Source organism: Sitophilus oryzae, unplaced genomic scaffold, assembly GCF_002938485.1.
Source record: "Sitophilus oryzae breed Bouriz unplaced genomic scaffold, Soryzae_2.0 scaffold_1396_pilon_pilon, whole genome shotgun sequence".
In the NCBI taxonomy this organism is placed as follows: domain Eukaryota; kingdom Metazoa; phylum Arthropoda; class Insecta; order Coleoptera; family Curculionidae; genus Sitophilus; species Sitophilus oryzae.
This window is the reverse complement of record NW_022146055.1, coordinates 2096728-2109137: the sequence shown is the minus strand read 5'-3', so window position 1 is coordinate 2109137 and position 12410 is coordinate 2096728. Positions and strand designations below refer to the sequence as shown.

General features: G+C 31.0%; 2 protein-coding genes across 2 annotated transcripts; both read left to right on the top strand.

Moving 5' to 3' along the window:
* The first annotated feature begins 26 nt into the window (after nt 1-26).
* On the top strand, nt 27-975 carry LOC115875847 (glutaredoxin-related protein 5, mitochondrial). The gene is made up of 2 exons (XM_030891381.1): nt 27-433; nt 540-975. The coding sequence occupies exons 1-2, from the start codon at nt 190-192 to the stop codon at nt 728-730; spliced, it is 435 nt and encodes a 144-aa protein (XP_030747241.1). The 5' UTR covers nt 27-189; the 3' UTR covers nt 731-975.
* Nucleotides 976-1256: 281 nt separating this feature from the next.
* LOC115875845 (kinesin-like protein costa) lies at nt 1257-11670 on the top strand. Its single transcript, XM_030891374.1, has 6 exons — nt 1257-2587; nt 3388-3518; nt 4295-4464; nt 5772-6644; nt 9546-9801; nt 9978-11670. Exons 1-6 carry the CDS (start codon nt 1338-1340, stop codon nt 10172-10174), a joined length of 2877 nt encoding a protein of 958 aa, XP_030747234.1. The 5' UTR covers nt 1257-1337; the 3' UTR covers nt 10175-11670.
* The last annotated feature ends 740 nt before the right edge of the window (nt 11671-12410 follow it).

Genomic DNA, 12410 nt, shown 5'->3' with positions numbered 1-12410 from the left:
ATTTTTATCTCACAAAAATGTACTGGTACAAATGTACAAATGTACAATTTTTAAACAGAATCGAAAAAAATCTAACGAAAAAATAGAGGTTATGTAGTCAAAATATAAACATCAAAAGCTGTGATCAAAAGCATCTGAAAACTGAAAACGTTTCAAAAGTTCTGTTGTAAATATAAATTATTTAAAATCATGAATGTTTTAACAAGAAAAAACCCCATTTTTACTTGCGCCAAAAATATAATTCGTTTTAATAGTACTAAATCGCAAGAGGTCATAAAAAAATTGGTGAAAAATAATAAGGTAGTTGTATTTATGAAAGGTGTACCTGAACAGCCCCAATGTGGATTTAGTAACGCTGTAGTCCAAATATTAAGAATGCACGGTGTTAATTATGATGCACATAATGTGCTACAAGATGAATCCCTTAGACAAGGTATTTAATAGTACAAATAAGCTTAGATAATAGATCAGTTTCCTAATCTTTCGATATTAATAGACATAAAACATAAATGGTTTTACTTATTTTGATATTTTTTTAGGAATCAAGGAATATTCAAATTGGCCAACAATTCCTCAAATTTTTATAAATGGAGAATTTATAGGAGGTTGTGATATAATGCTGCAACTGCATCAGTCAGGTGATCTTATTGAAGAATTAGAAAAAGTTGGTATTCGTAGCACTTTGTTAGACAAAAAGGATGAAAATAATCCAAAGGAGTCACAAAAGTAGCGTTTTATATATCAAATATGTGAATAAAGTTAACTGTGTTTTGTTATTGTAATAGGATAGTTCAATATAGTTTTACATAACCCAGTATCGGGAACCCTAATACTAACAGAGTAGGTAATCATTAGGTAATATCCCTGTTTAAAATTCATATACAAGGGTAATATAGTAATATAGATGCTGTTGATATTTAGAAATGTAAATAAAGTTGTATTATATCTATAAACTATAATAAAAATTGGGTTACCGAAATTTGGTATTTTTACCATCTAATCATGTATCTAATTTTCATTAGGTTTAATACACGTAATAAACCTAATGAAACGAAGGATGGATCTGTTTTTAAACGCATATTTTCTATCGATTCTGTCCTGTCTAAAATGGTCTAAAATTTCGATTTCTACCTTTGATTTCTACACAAAATAAAAATCTTTGGTATGGTCACGTTGGGTCACGTGAATATGATGTAAACGCTGCTTTAAATATTATGAATTTTGACGATTGGCAACAATGACCAGTGATCGTTTTACTGTAGGTTATGTAAAAATTGATCGATCTGTCGAAAGAAAATGTAAATATTTTTTGAATTCGGTTTTCAAAACGGAAAAAAATGGAATTTTTTGTCGAAACCGCGGTCCGAATATGTCCTATTCCACCCAGTACTGAAAATATCACGTGCGTTCAAAGCAGTTCCATAAACAACACTATACAGATTTCCTCCAACCAAACTTATCCAGTAAACTATGCTTTACCATTAAATTGTAGTCAAGATACGGTGTTTTGTACGGCTGCGAGCCCCCTTTTGAATTATTTTTTAGAGGGGTGCGATGTGAGTATTGTTACTTTAGGTCAGTCGCATACTGGTAAAACGTATACCTTATATGGACCTGGGCTTCATTATGCTGCTAGTGAATCTGAACAAGGTTTGGTTCCTCGATTTATCCGAGATATTCTGTCAAAATTGAAGCAATTTCGTGATCGTTCATGGTCTATACATATTACGTGGTCTCAAATATGTGGCGATACAGTTCAAGATTTGTTGGGTAATGGTAGTGTAGAGATAGAAGATATTCTAGATGCTTTTCAGTTAATCCAAATAGGTTTATCAAACTTGGCTCCTAAATGTGCCCATACATTATTTACAATAACTTTGGAACAACAATGGTTAGTTGATGCAAATGTCCAGCATAGAGTTTCAACAGCTAGCTTTGCTGATTTGGCTAGCTGTGAAAAGTTACTTGTTTATGATAGTAATGGTTTAGCACAAACTGTTCCCAATGACTTGGGACTACAAACTTTACAAGCATGTATCATGACTTTATCGGAACAATGTATGAGACTCAATCACTTTGGAACTAATCAAGTCCCATATAATCAATCAGTTTTAACAACCTTACTACGTGATTCATTTGGTGGTCGCGCTAAAACATTATTACTTTGTTGTATATCACCTTTAATAAACGATTTTGGTGAAACCTTATATACTCTGCAATTAGCTTCAAGGGCCCAAATGATAAAGAATTTAGTAACGGTAAATTCTTATATGACGTACGACAATAGGCCTTCTCCAGAAAATCTGGATCTCTTTGGTCTTCAATTTGCTGCTAATCAATTGTTGAAGCTTGTTTCAAATGCTGAAGAACTATTTCAAAAACTGGTATCAGCTGGATGTCTTAAAAAGGCTGAAATGGAACAAATTTCTCAGTGGTTAATGTTGAAGCAGGAGTGTGAGGAGTGCTTGAGTGATAATTCTGAGCCGCACAGATCACTGGAAAGAATTGAGGAGGAGGATACAGAGAATTTTTCGGATAGTGATAGTGAAGGGGACATGTCAGATGAGGATCATAATTTCATAGAGAGGTATAAACTGTTTTGTTTTATTTAAAAAAAAATATTCTTAAATTCTAACAATGATAGAGTAATAAATTTAGGCTAAATGTCTATAATATACCATGTCACTAAATATTATATACCTTTTTTTTTAATTGTATTATTTAATACATTTTTAACAAACATTTTTAGATTAAATTTTCTACACAATTAAATCACTAAAAATTTTAAATGAAAATTTACTGATGCTGTCTGTGACTTCTTCCATATTAAGCATTATCAAATTTTAGCATAATCTAGTAAAATAAAACACTTATCTCACCAAGGTATACCAAAAAAACTTTACTTTGTGTATCCAGGGTTCAAAGTAAAATGTTTTGCTATATTGTGGTAAATTAATGGTTCACAAATTAATAAATGAGCTGAAAATAATCATTATAAAACAGAAAATTAATGAATAAAGATTAATTTTTGTTTTGTTTGACGAGAGCCTGTACCTCTACGCAACCGGGCATCTTTTTACGGTATTTCATTATTTTGTGAAAATATGCAGAAAATGGCCATATTTCAAAATTTGTCAAGCAAAAAATATATACAGCATTCCATTTAAAAACTACAACTTAAGTGTAGAAGTAAATTTGAATCACCCTGTATACTTATGTGAATATTTTAAAATTTACTAATGTGAAAAAGATAAATCTCAAATAGAAATCCTGATATTGACCTTTTCTGTAACTTTTTTTAAGGTGTGTGATCTAGTATATAAATTATATTACTTAAATATTTTCAGTCTGTTAATATAATCTATATTAATTTTGTATATTTTACAGGTTAGACAATTTGATAGAGGAATTCCAATCTAAAACTGATGCCTTAGTTATTCAAGAAAATTTCACCAGTGCAAAAAGCCTGCTAAGCAGTAGTAACAACAGTTTTTTAAACTCTTCTTATCATTCCAAAGGTAAGTCAAATATTAGTCTGCCCAACAAAAGAATATTACACTCTTATTGGAGAGACTTTACAATACTTGTGACACTTTACGACAAAACTATGTTGGCAATATTTGCATGTAAATTTTGAGGAATTTATCAATGACATGCTTTAGTCATATACCATCCTGGACACTTCATTTGCATGGTCTGTATTTTAACGCATGCGACAGAGATAAATATAAATGACTAGTTCACAGACAGAGAGGCAAAATAAAAAGCGGCACACAGTGCTGCCAGTTTTTACCTGTGTAGAAAAATGTGTGTAAAAAAATAAACTATTTAAAAACTTCCATGTATACTATTGAAATGAAGATAATATATCTAAGCTAAATATAATCTATTACAGCTGCAGTAAAATGAGTAACTAATTGTGAAAAATAAAGTTCCAATCCTAGATGTAACATTTTTCATAAACGCCTACTTGTGCAGTTTGAAAGTTTGATGCAAAATCCGGCAATACCACATAGGAGAAATGTATCAACCCAGCGTGTATCTGTTTTTAATACATTTGATTTTCCATTAAGCTGTTTACATCACTGTTATACACGTTAAATTCCAAACCACGCTTTTACAATGACCTGAATGGTATATTATTAATCTAAAAATGTACTAGTTTACTCAGTTTTTTGTCATTTTTGGGATATTGTCTGTCAAAAACATATATGTATTAGGTTTTCTTACTTGATAAACTGTCCATAAACGTAATTATTTCTTTTTGTACTTATTTATATTTAATTTACCTTAGGCGCGAGAGGTAGGAGAAATAGCATACATTTCTTGGAAGAATTAGAAGAAAAATCAAATTCGCTCAATTCTTCGAAAATTAGTGATGAAGAACTGGCAATCACGAAACAACCCAAGGAATCTACTGAGCCTGCTGTGTCACATGATATAAAGAAAAAAATTCTTAAACAGGTACATTATAAGAATGACTTACAAAATTAATATTTTTTCCGTATAAATTTTGAGCTATTAAAAAAAAATTTACAGAATTTTGATTTTGAAATTTATTGGTAAAATGAACTACAAATTACAGTGTATGCCAAAAAATTTCTAGAAATTAATAAAAAAAAAATATTGAATTAACAACACTGCAATAATAAAACATTATTTTGGCATATGTCAACTGTCGTAGTGACAATATACAAAAATGCCCTTTGAAAATAATAAAATTATGCTTAGGCGACATAAAATTTAAAAGCCTAATTTAGCCCAAGCCAAAATATATCGAGACAAAGTTTATACTGCAGATTAAGAAAGAAAATGCCTTTTAAATGAGCTCCAATCAATCATTTGATTCCTTTAAGCAGAGTTATCTTTATTTTTAAAAATATTCTAGTGATTACAACAAATATTTAAATACCCTTTTATGTGCATATTTTTGAGAAATGTTTCGTTTTCTGATAGGCCATAAAAGACGCTTAGTGGACCCTTTTTTTAGTTAAAATAATTCCCAAATAATTTCTTTGGCCTCAGATAGAGCCTCTATTGTAGTTGGCCACCCACCATATTAAACTAAATTATTTATTTTAAGTTTGTATATTTCTGAATATTGGAACATAGATGTAATATCAAATTCTAAAGATGTTTTTGTTAATTTCTGACGTGACAGTTTTAACTAGTGATGGAATAATTCGAGCGAAAATTCGACGAACGCAAGCGATCCTAGAATGAAATAAATTGAAATCCGATTTTAATGTGACATACTCGATAAAAAGCCGGGCGAATTTTCTACATATATTGCAGGTAGGAAATTTATACGACGTTATCCGTTGCGTATCTGAGTGACGAAATTTTACGACCTACATCGACAATGCTTTCAAATAATCTAAATCAAGCGAATCGCTCGTCTCTTGCTACTTGCCATTCATCCACGAAAGAATATGTGCTCTGCGCACGCAACTTACTGCTTGGCGTTACAACTTGGAGTACAAGCGACGGGCGAAAACCCGTATTTTTAAATACGAGCGATATTTTGCTCGAGCGATCGCTCGATTATTGAAATCGCTTGAAACTCAAGTTCTCGATTATTGAAATTAATCAGTTTTTCCCATCACTAGTTTAACATTACAAATAATAATATTACATTACGCATCATAATGTTGACACTGCCAGTAAACATTATTTATTTGGTTATTGGGTATTCTGAATTGATGCCAAAAATTCTTTTCATTTGTATAAATTTTTATGTTACTATAGACAATGTTTTCTGGTTTATTTAGGTCAATATCTTGCTTATGGGTTACTACAAACAAATAATTGATCTGGAACAGACAATTCGCGTTAAGGAGAATCTCATCCAGCAACTTCTCAAACACAGAAACACCAAATCCAATGCTCATAGTCGCATCGAACAGAAATGCCAAAAACTCAAAAAAGAGTTCAAAACCATTCAAGAAAAATTAAAGCAAGCTCACGACAAAAAAAATCACTATCTCGAAAATAAGTATAAAGAGGAATTGGAAGAGGTGGAAACCAAGTTAAAGGACGCAGAAAATGTCAAAACTTTAACTGAAGAAGATAATAGAAAACTGATGGAGTTGGAAAACAGCATTCATACGTCTAAAAGACAGTTGGAAAAACTGAAAAAACTCAAAAGAAAAGAAGAAAAGCGAATGCAAATGTACGAATCTCAAATTAAGGAGGAGGAGAAGAGTATGGCTGTAAATAAATCCAAAGAGAGCAACAAAAAGATTCAAAAAAGCTCGGATACTTCCAAAGCTTTGGTTCTCCACCCGTCCAACCCATCAGATAGCAGCAATAATATATCAGACGACAAAGTCGATAGTTACAGGCACGAAATTCGAAATCTGCGAAGAACGCGAGACTACCTGGTCGAGCAACGTTGCCAGATCGACGTAAATTCGCAGAATAAAAAGATTTTGAACGATATCGAAGAGAGGAAGTTGCTTCAGTATGAAGAAGCTATAGAAGCCATAGATTTAGCTATTGAATATAAAAACGAGATGATTTGTGGTCATAGAAATAAATCTTTGGAGAATGTGGAGGAGCAGGGTGAGATCATGTTGATGGATAGGTTGATGAAATTGGACGAGAACGAAATGAGGATGTTATTGTACAAACATTTTCATAAGGTAAAATTTAGTTTTGCCCTTAATAAGTAGGTTTAAGTGAAATGCGTATTTACTATGATTAAAAATACTTAGTAATATATAGTAATGAGATTCTGCAAAATTTTCTTCTGTTTGCAAAAGACTCAGTCATTGTTTAATTAAAATAAATGTAAAAATTGTGCGTTTTTCCAGTGATAATCACTGATTCGAACAAAAGTCGTATAATAAATAAATAAAAAATACTTTCAAAACAAAATGTATAAAACTGTTATATATTTTTTCCGTATACAGGGTTGTTCACCACATACGACACGGAGTATTGAAGCTAAACGATTAGATTTTTACAAATTGTAAGTTTTGGGTTCGTTGAAGGACTATTAGAGCTACAATTTAAAAATATTTTTACAAGATACAAAGTGTCCCAAATAAATAAAAAATATCAAAGTTGTATTTTTTTAAATGATATAATATTGCATTTTTAGTTTCTACGATTAAAATAAAGGTAAATTTGATTAAGGTTTATTACACTTAAACCTTACCGTCTTTTAAATATTTTCAATTTTGTATAATTGCAGTATATATTTTAAGGCTTCATTTCTCTTTTAAGGCTTTTTAAATGCATACATAATTTAAATGGAATACCCTGTATAGTTTATGAGAATCAGATGCACAATTTAATTATCTATCAAATTGTGTTATACCACTTTTTACCTATCCTTTCAAGTTTTCGTAGAAAATGCATTTTCTTATAATTTAGACCTCATTTATCATGCAGCATTTTACCCATGGAATATTGACATTTTAATTGTTTTTAAAACAACAAATGTACAAAATGTACAGGCTAGTAATATTATCGTTTTTAGTAAAACGATGATATTACTAGCCCATTTGTATGCAAAAATAAAACTATTTAAATCTTTATAAAAGAGTATACCATTAATTAAATATACCACCAGTATTTCCGCCCAAATACTAATTAATTACATACTTAATTGTGTTTGTTAATAAATTATTCTAAATAAATGTGGATTTGAATCAGAAATCAATATAATAATAAGTTATGCAAATGAACGTCTCTGTTGTTATAAATATAATCATTTGTCAAAAAATGAAATATCATTTTTAAGGTGTTAGTTTTTTTACCACACTGTCTAATACAAATAAATAATTCAGTTTTTTAGTATTTGGAGCAATTATTATTAATTAACGCAAACAGTCAATTAATGTACTAAAAAATAGTTTGAATACTGGAATCTTATTAATTCGTCCTCTATAACAAATATTTAAACAGTTTTTTTTATTTTTTAATGAAATAAACGAACTATATTGACAATATTAGTATCTGTACCCTTTAAAAATTTGGTACATCTTTAAAAATAATCTAAAATGTCAATATTCCATGGGTATATTGATAAATGAGTTCTACATTATAAGAAAATGAATTTTCTACGGAAGCTTGAAGAGATAGGTAAAAAATGGTATACAATTTGATGGACAATTAAATTGTGCATATGATTCTCGTAAAATATACAGGGTGTTCCATTTAAATTAAAGAAGTTATTGCCGTTTAAAGCTAATAATTATTTAAAATAAATATTTAGACACTCTGTATAAGGTAGTAAAATTTTTATTATTGCAACACAATAACTGATCAATAAATAAACTTCAGTAAATATTTAGTGTTAAAAACCCTCGGAGAAATGAAGTGTGATACCCTCGGAGAAATGAAGCCTTAAAATTTATACTGCAATTTCACAAAATTGAAAATATTTCAAAAACGGTAAGGTTTAAGTGTAATAAACCTAAATCAAATTTACCTTTATTTTAATCGTAGAAACTAAAAATGTAATAATATACAGGCTGTTCCATTTAAAAAAATACAACTTTGATATTTTTTATTTATTTGGGACACTCTGTAACTTGTAAAAATATTTTTAAATTGTAGCTCTAGTAGTCCTTCAACGAACCCAAAACTTACAATTTGTAATAATCTAATCGTTTAGCTACAATATTCCGTGTCGTATGTGGTGAACAACCCTGTATACAGGGTGTTTTGTGTCATCTCTCGTGGGGAGATTCCTCTCGTAAAATTAAAATTTATTTTTCATATTCACCACACCATACCGGGCGTGGTGAATATATATATATATATATATATATATATATATATATATATATATATATATATATATATATATATATATATATACCACCCATAGAGTTAAAAATTAAAATACCACCCCTATAACTTTTTTTATTTTTGCAGATAAAAAAATGAGATTTGGTATGTTAGTAAATAACATAAATTACATACAACTTTTGATTTTTAAACGGCACTCTTGGTATTTGTTTACTTTATTTGATAGAATATGACACTCTAAATAGAATGATATCACGTCAACTTTTGACATTTTCGCTTAAAAAATCGAATTTTAAATTTCAACCTAGAGTGCCATGGCTGTGTTAAAACCACTAATTTTTAATCAAGGGGCCTTCAAAAAAAATATATTTGATCGTTTAATGTTTTTCGTGTCTTGTCCTGGCCAGTTAAAACATGCCCAAATCGTATTTTTAATCATATCTCAATTTTTTCAAACTCGTCCGTTTGGAAAAATTGATGGCTCATTAGAATATTTGGAAAATGTATTTTTTACGAATAATTTGGTTATTTAAGGAATTAACATAACTTATTAAACTAAAAATATAAATTGTAAGGTTATGTGAAGAATTTCTCAATCTGAAAATAACTAGAAACATAACCAATAGTTGCACGGAAGTTCAAAAAATATAGGTCCGGATTTACTCTAAGAAAATATCCCATACTGAATGCCCACGCGTTGTAGGAAGAGTTGCAACTTTTCTTGCAGACAAATAATATTGCGAACTGTAAAACGGTCTTTATACTTTCCTTTAAATTTTTAGGTTATTGAACTAAGATTTAACAATAAGAAGCTGGAACTGCAAGTCGTAGATTTCGAGAACCAGAACGAGAACCTCATCAGTCGAGTTCAGAATCTCTGTCACAGTTTGCAACAAGTCAGAATGGAGGGGGAACGTCGAATTATAAATTTACAGCAGCAACACGAAGATAAAATCCACCTGATACTACGCCACATGGCAAACGATGCCAGCGGTGGAGGAACAGGATCTGAAGACTGCACAATCGTTGGTCTTTTAGGTAAATTAAGTAATTACTTTATTTTAATTTTAAAAATCATATGTAGAATGTAGAATGAGTGGGAGGGGGGTTAATCAGCGGACCTAAAGATCTATTGTGTTCTTCTTTCTTTTATCACTCATCATAAATCATCTTCAGATAATTTTTTACCATTTTTTTCTCATTTCTCCACTTAGGAAAACCAAGAATACCGAGACCCGTTGCCTCCACCGCAAACAAAATAAGCAAAAACAGCAACCTAATTACCAGGATAACTAGGATAGCCAGGACAACGGAAACGGTACCAGGGCAACATAACCATGTGGCTCCTTCACCACAAACCAAAATTACAAGACAGAAAAATAAATTATTTATTCAACAAACGAATAAATAGATTATTAGTGATAGATATGGCGATATGTATTTATTATAGTTAGTTTAGGGTAGTTGTTTTATCAATTCATGGGTGGTTCATACTTCCAATCTTAACCTAACACTAACATTAATCCTAATCTGAAGAATATGAATCGTGTAAACAAATGCCAGCGTTCATAGTTCAAGTATCGCGATCTCCGTCGTAGGAAGCGATAGATATCCGTCTCTATTCAGCCATTTTTGTGTTTTAATTTTTTTTCAATCCTATATTAATGAAACTACAGTTTCTTATTAAAAGGGCCTCTGTCCTGACATCCACAATATTACTAGAACGCGCAAAATATTTTGAGTTTCATATAAAGGCATCAGTCAGTAATATGATGCTAAGTGACTTTTCTCAAAACTTATGTTCCCAGACTGATGTCCATTTAACAAATCATGATTCATTTTTGCATCAAAATAAATTGGAGTCAATCAACTCGTCACGTACCTAGAAACATTAGAGAACAACGGCCGACGGCCGAGTCAGCCGCTACTGGCGCACGTAAACGCAGACGTAAAGAATCATACGTGTAAAAAATATAAGAAATGCGCATGCGTACGTAAACGTTTACGTGTTTGTAGTCTGTAACCTTGTTATCTATAGGTGCGTTTAGACTTGAGCACGCACGAGCTGAGCGTACGCGAACGGCATTCGTTCGCGCTCTCGGCTCCGTTTAAATTAAAAACTTATTTTTCGACGCATAAAGTGATCCACTTGTGCGCGAACAACAGAGTTGTGTTGCTGAACGCACGCACGCACACACACAAGCCGAGTTGCCGGAGCAAACTGAGCCAACATATAAAATTCGAGCACCGACCATAAACCGACACCAGGCGGCTCGCGTTCGCGGCTGCTCGCGCACAGGCAGATTCAGAGTGAGCGTGCGCGCACAGCCGTTTACACTCGAGAATTCACGAAGGATCAGTGCGTGCGTGCTCAAGTCTAAACGCACCATATTATAAGTCATATCACCTCTGATATCACACAGCGAGTAGCGCGGCGAGAGGAACTACTCCACTATCTTTTTACCCTAAGAAATATTGGATATTTTATTTCTTAGGGCTAATGCTAATTTAAAACTAGGGTTTTTAAGAATTTTTGAAATAATGTTTGTTGTTGAATCAGACGGTTTAAAATGTTTGTAATTATCTATTCTTTGCTCTAGAAATGATGAATGTTTATTCACAAACAAGTGAATGTCATCATTGTGATAATTAGTCTCTTTAGTTTTCTAAATTCTAAAAATATTTGTATACTTAACTCAAAACATGTTTTGTATGAGCGCGAAAGCCTACCAAAATATTCTTAAGACAAGTAGGAAAAGTATGAACGGTATTTCCTTAAGAGAATTTCTTAGGGTTATTGTTAAGGGTAAAGCTATATAGAGAACTAATACTCGAAGTATGAACCAGCCATCAATACTTGAATACATTATGTATTATAAAAACGATATTTAAATATATTAGTATCACGAGACAACAGAATTGCATTTTTTTAAAATTATTTTGGCGTTAGTATTTTATGTGTAATAATTTAATAATTACTAGGTAGTTAGTTTAGTCAATTTTTACTAGTGATTTAGTTTCTAATCATGGGTCGTTGTATTCTAAAATTTTAAAAATAATGGTAGGGTCAATTAGGCTTAACAAAAAAATAAAATATCAAAACAAAATAAAAGAAATTCATTTGAACATGCCCAGTGCACCGAAATGTGATAAAAATTGACTTTATAGACTGTTTATAGGTTATTTTACTATTTAGGGTATTTTCTGCTTTCTCGTCTTCACTATAATAGTCTTATTAATATTACTCGATATTTTAAAGATATTCGCCAAAAAAATTATAACCAACTTATAAACAGTACGTTTTGATCTCCCCCTATAGACATAACATAGACGCGAATTGCGAAAAGCGATTCGCCAAAAAATATTCGCAAAATTTGGAGGTAAAGGATTGTTTTATGTGCCGTGGTAAAGGTGTGGATCCGGTGGCTGACCTTGTAGACCATATTTGCTGCATTTGATCATCGATACTACGCAAGCGCACATCGTCGATGTTGCCAAATTGCAGTTTATTTTCGAATTATTTGCAGTTGAATTTTTTTTTAGTGTTAATCAATAATAATACAAATTCTCTAATTAATTTTATAATTTCAGATTTATCTTGATATCCAAACTTAAGGAATGATATATAAAATTAAATATATAAAATT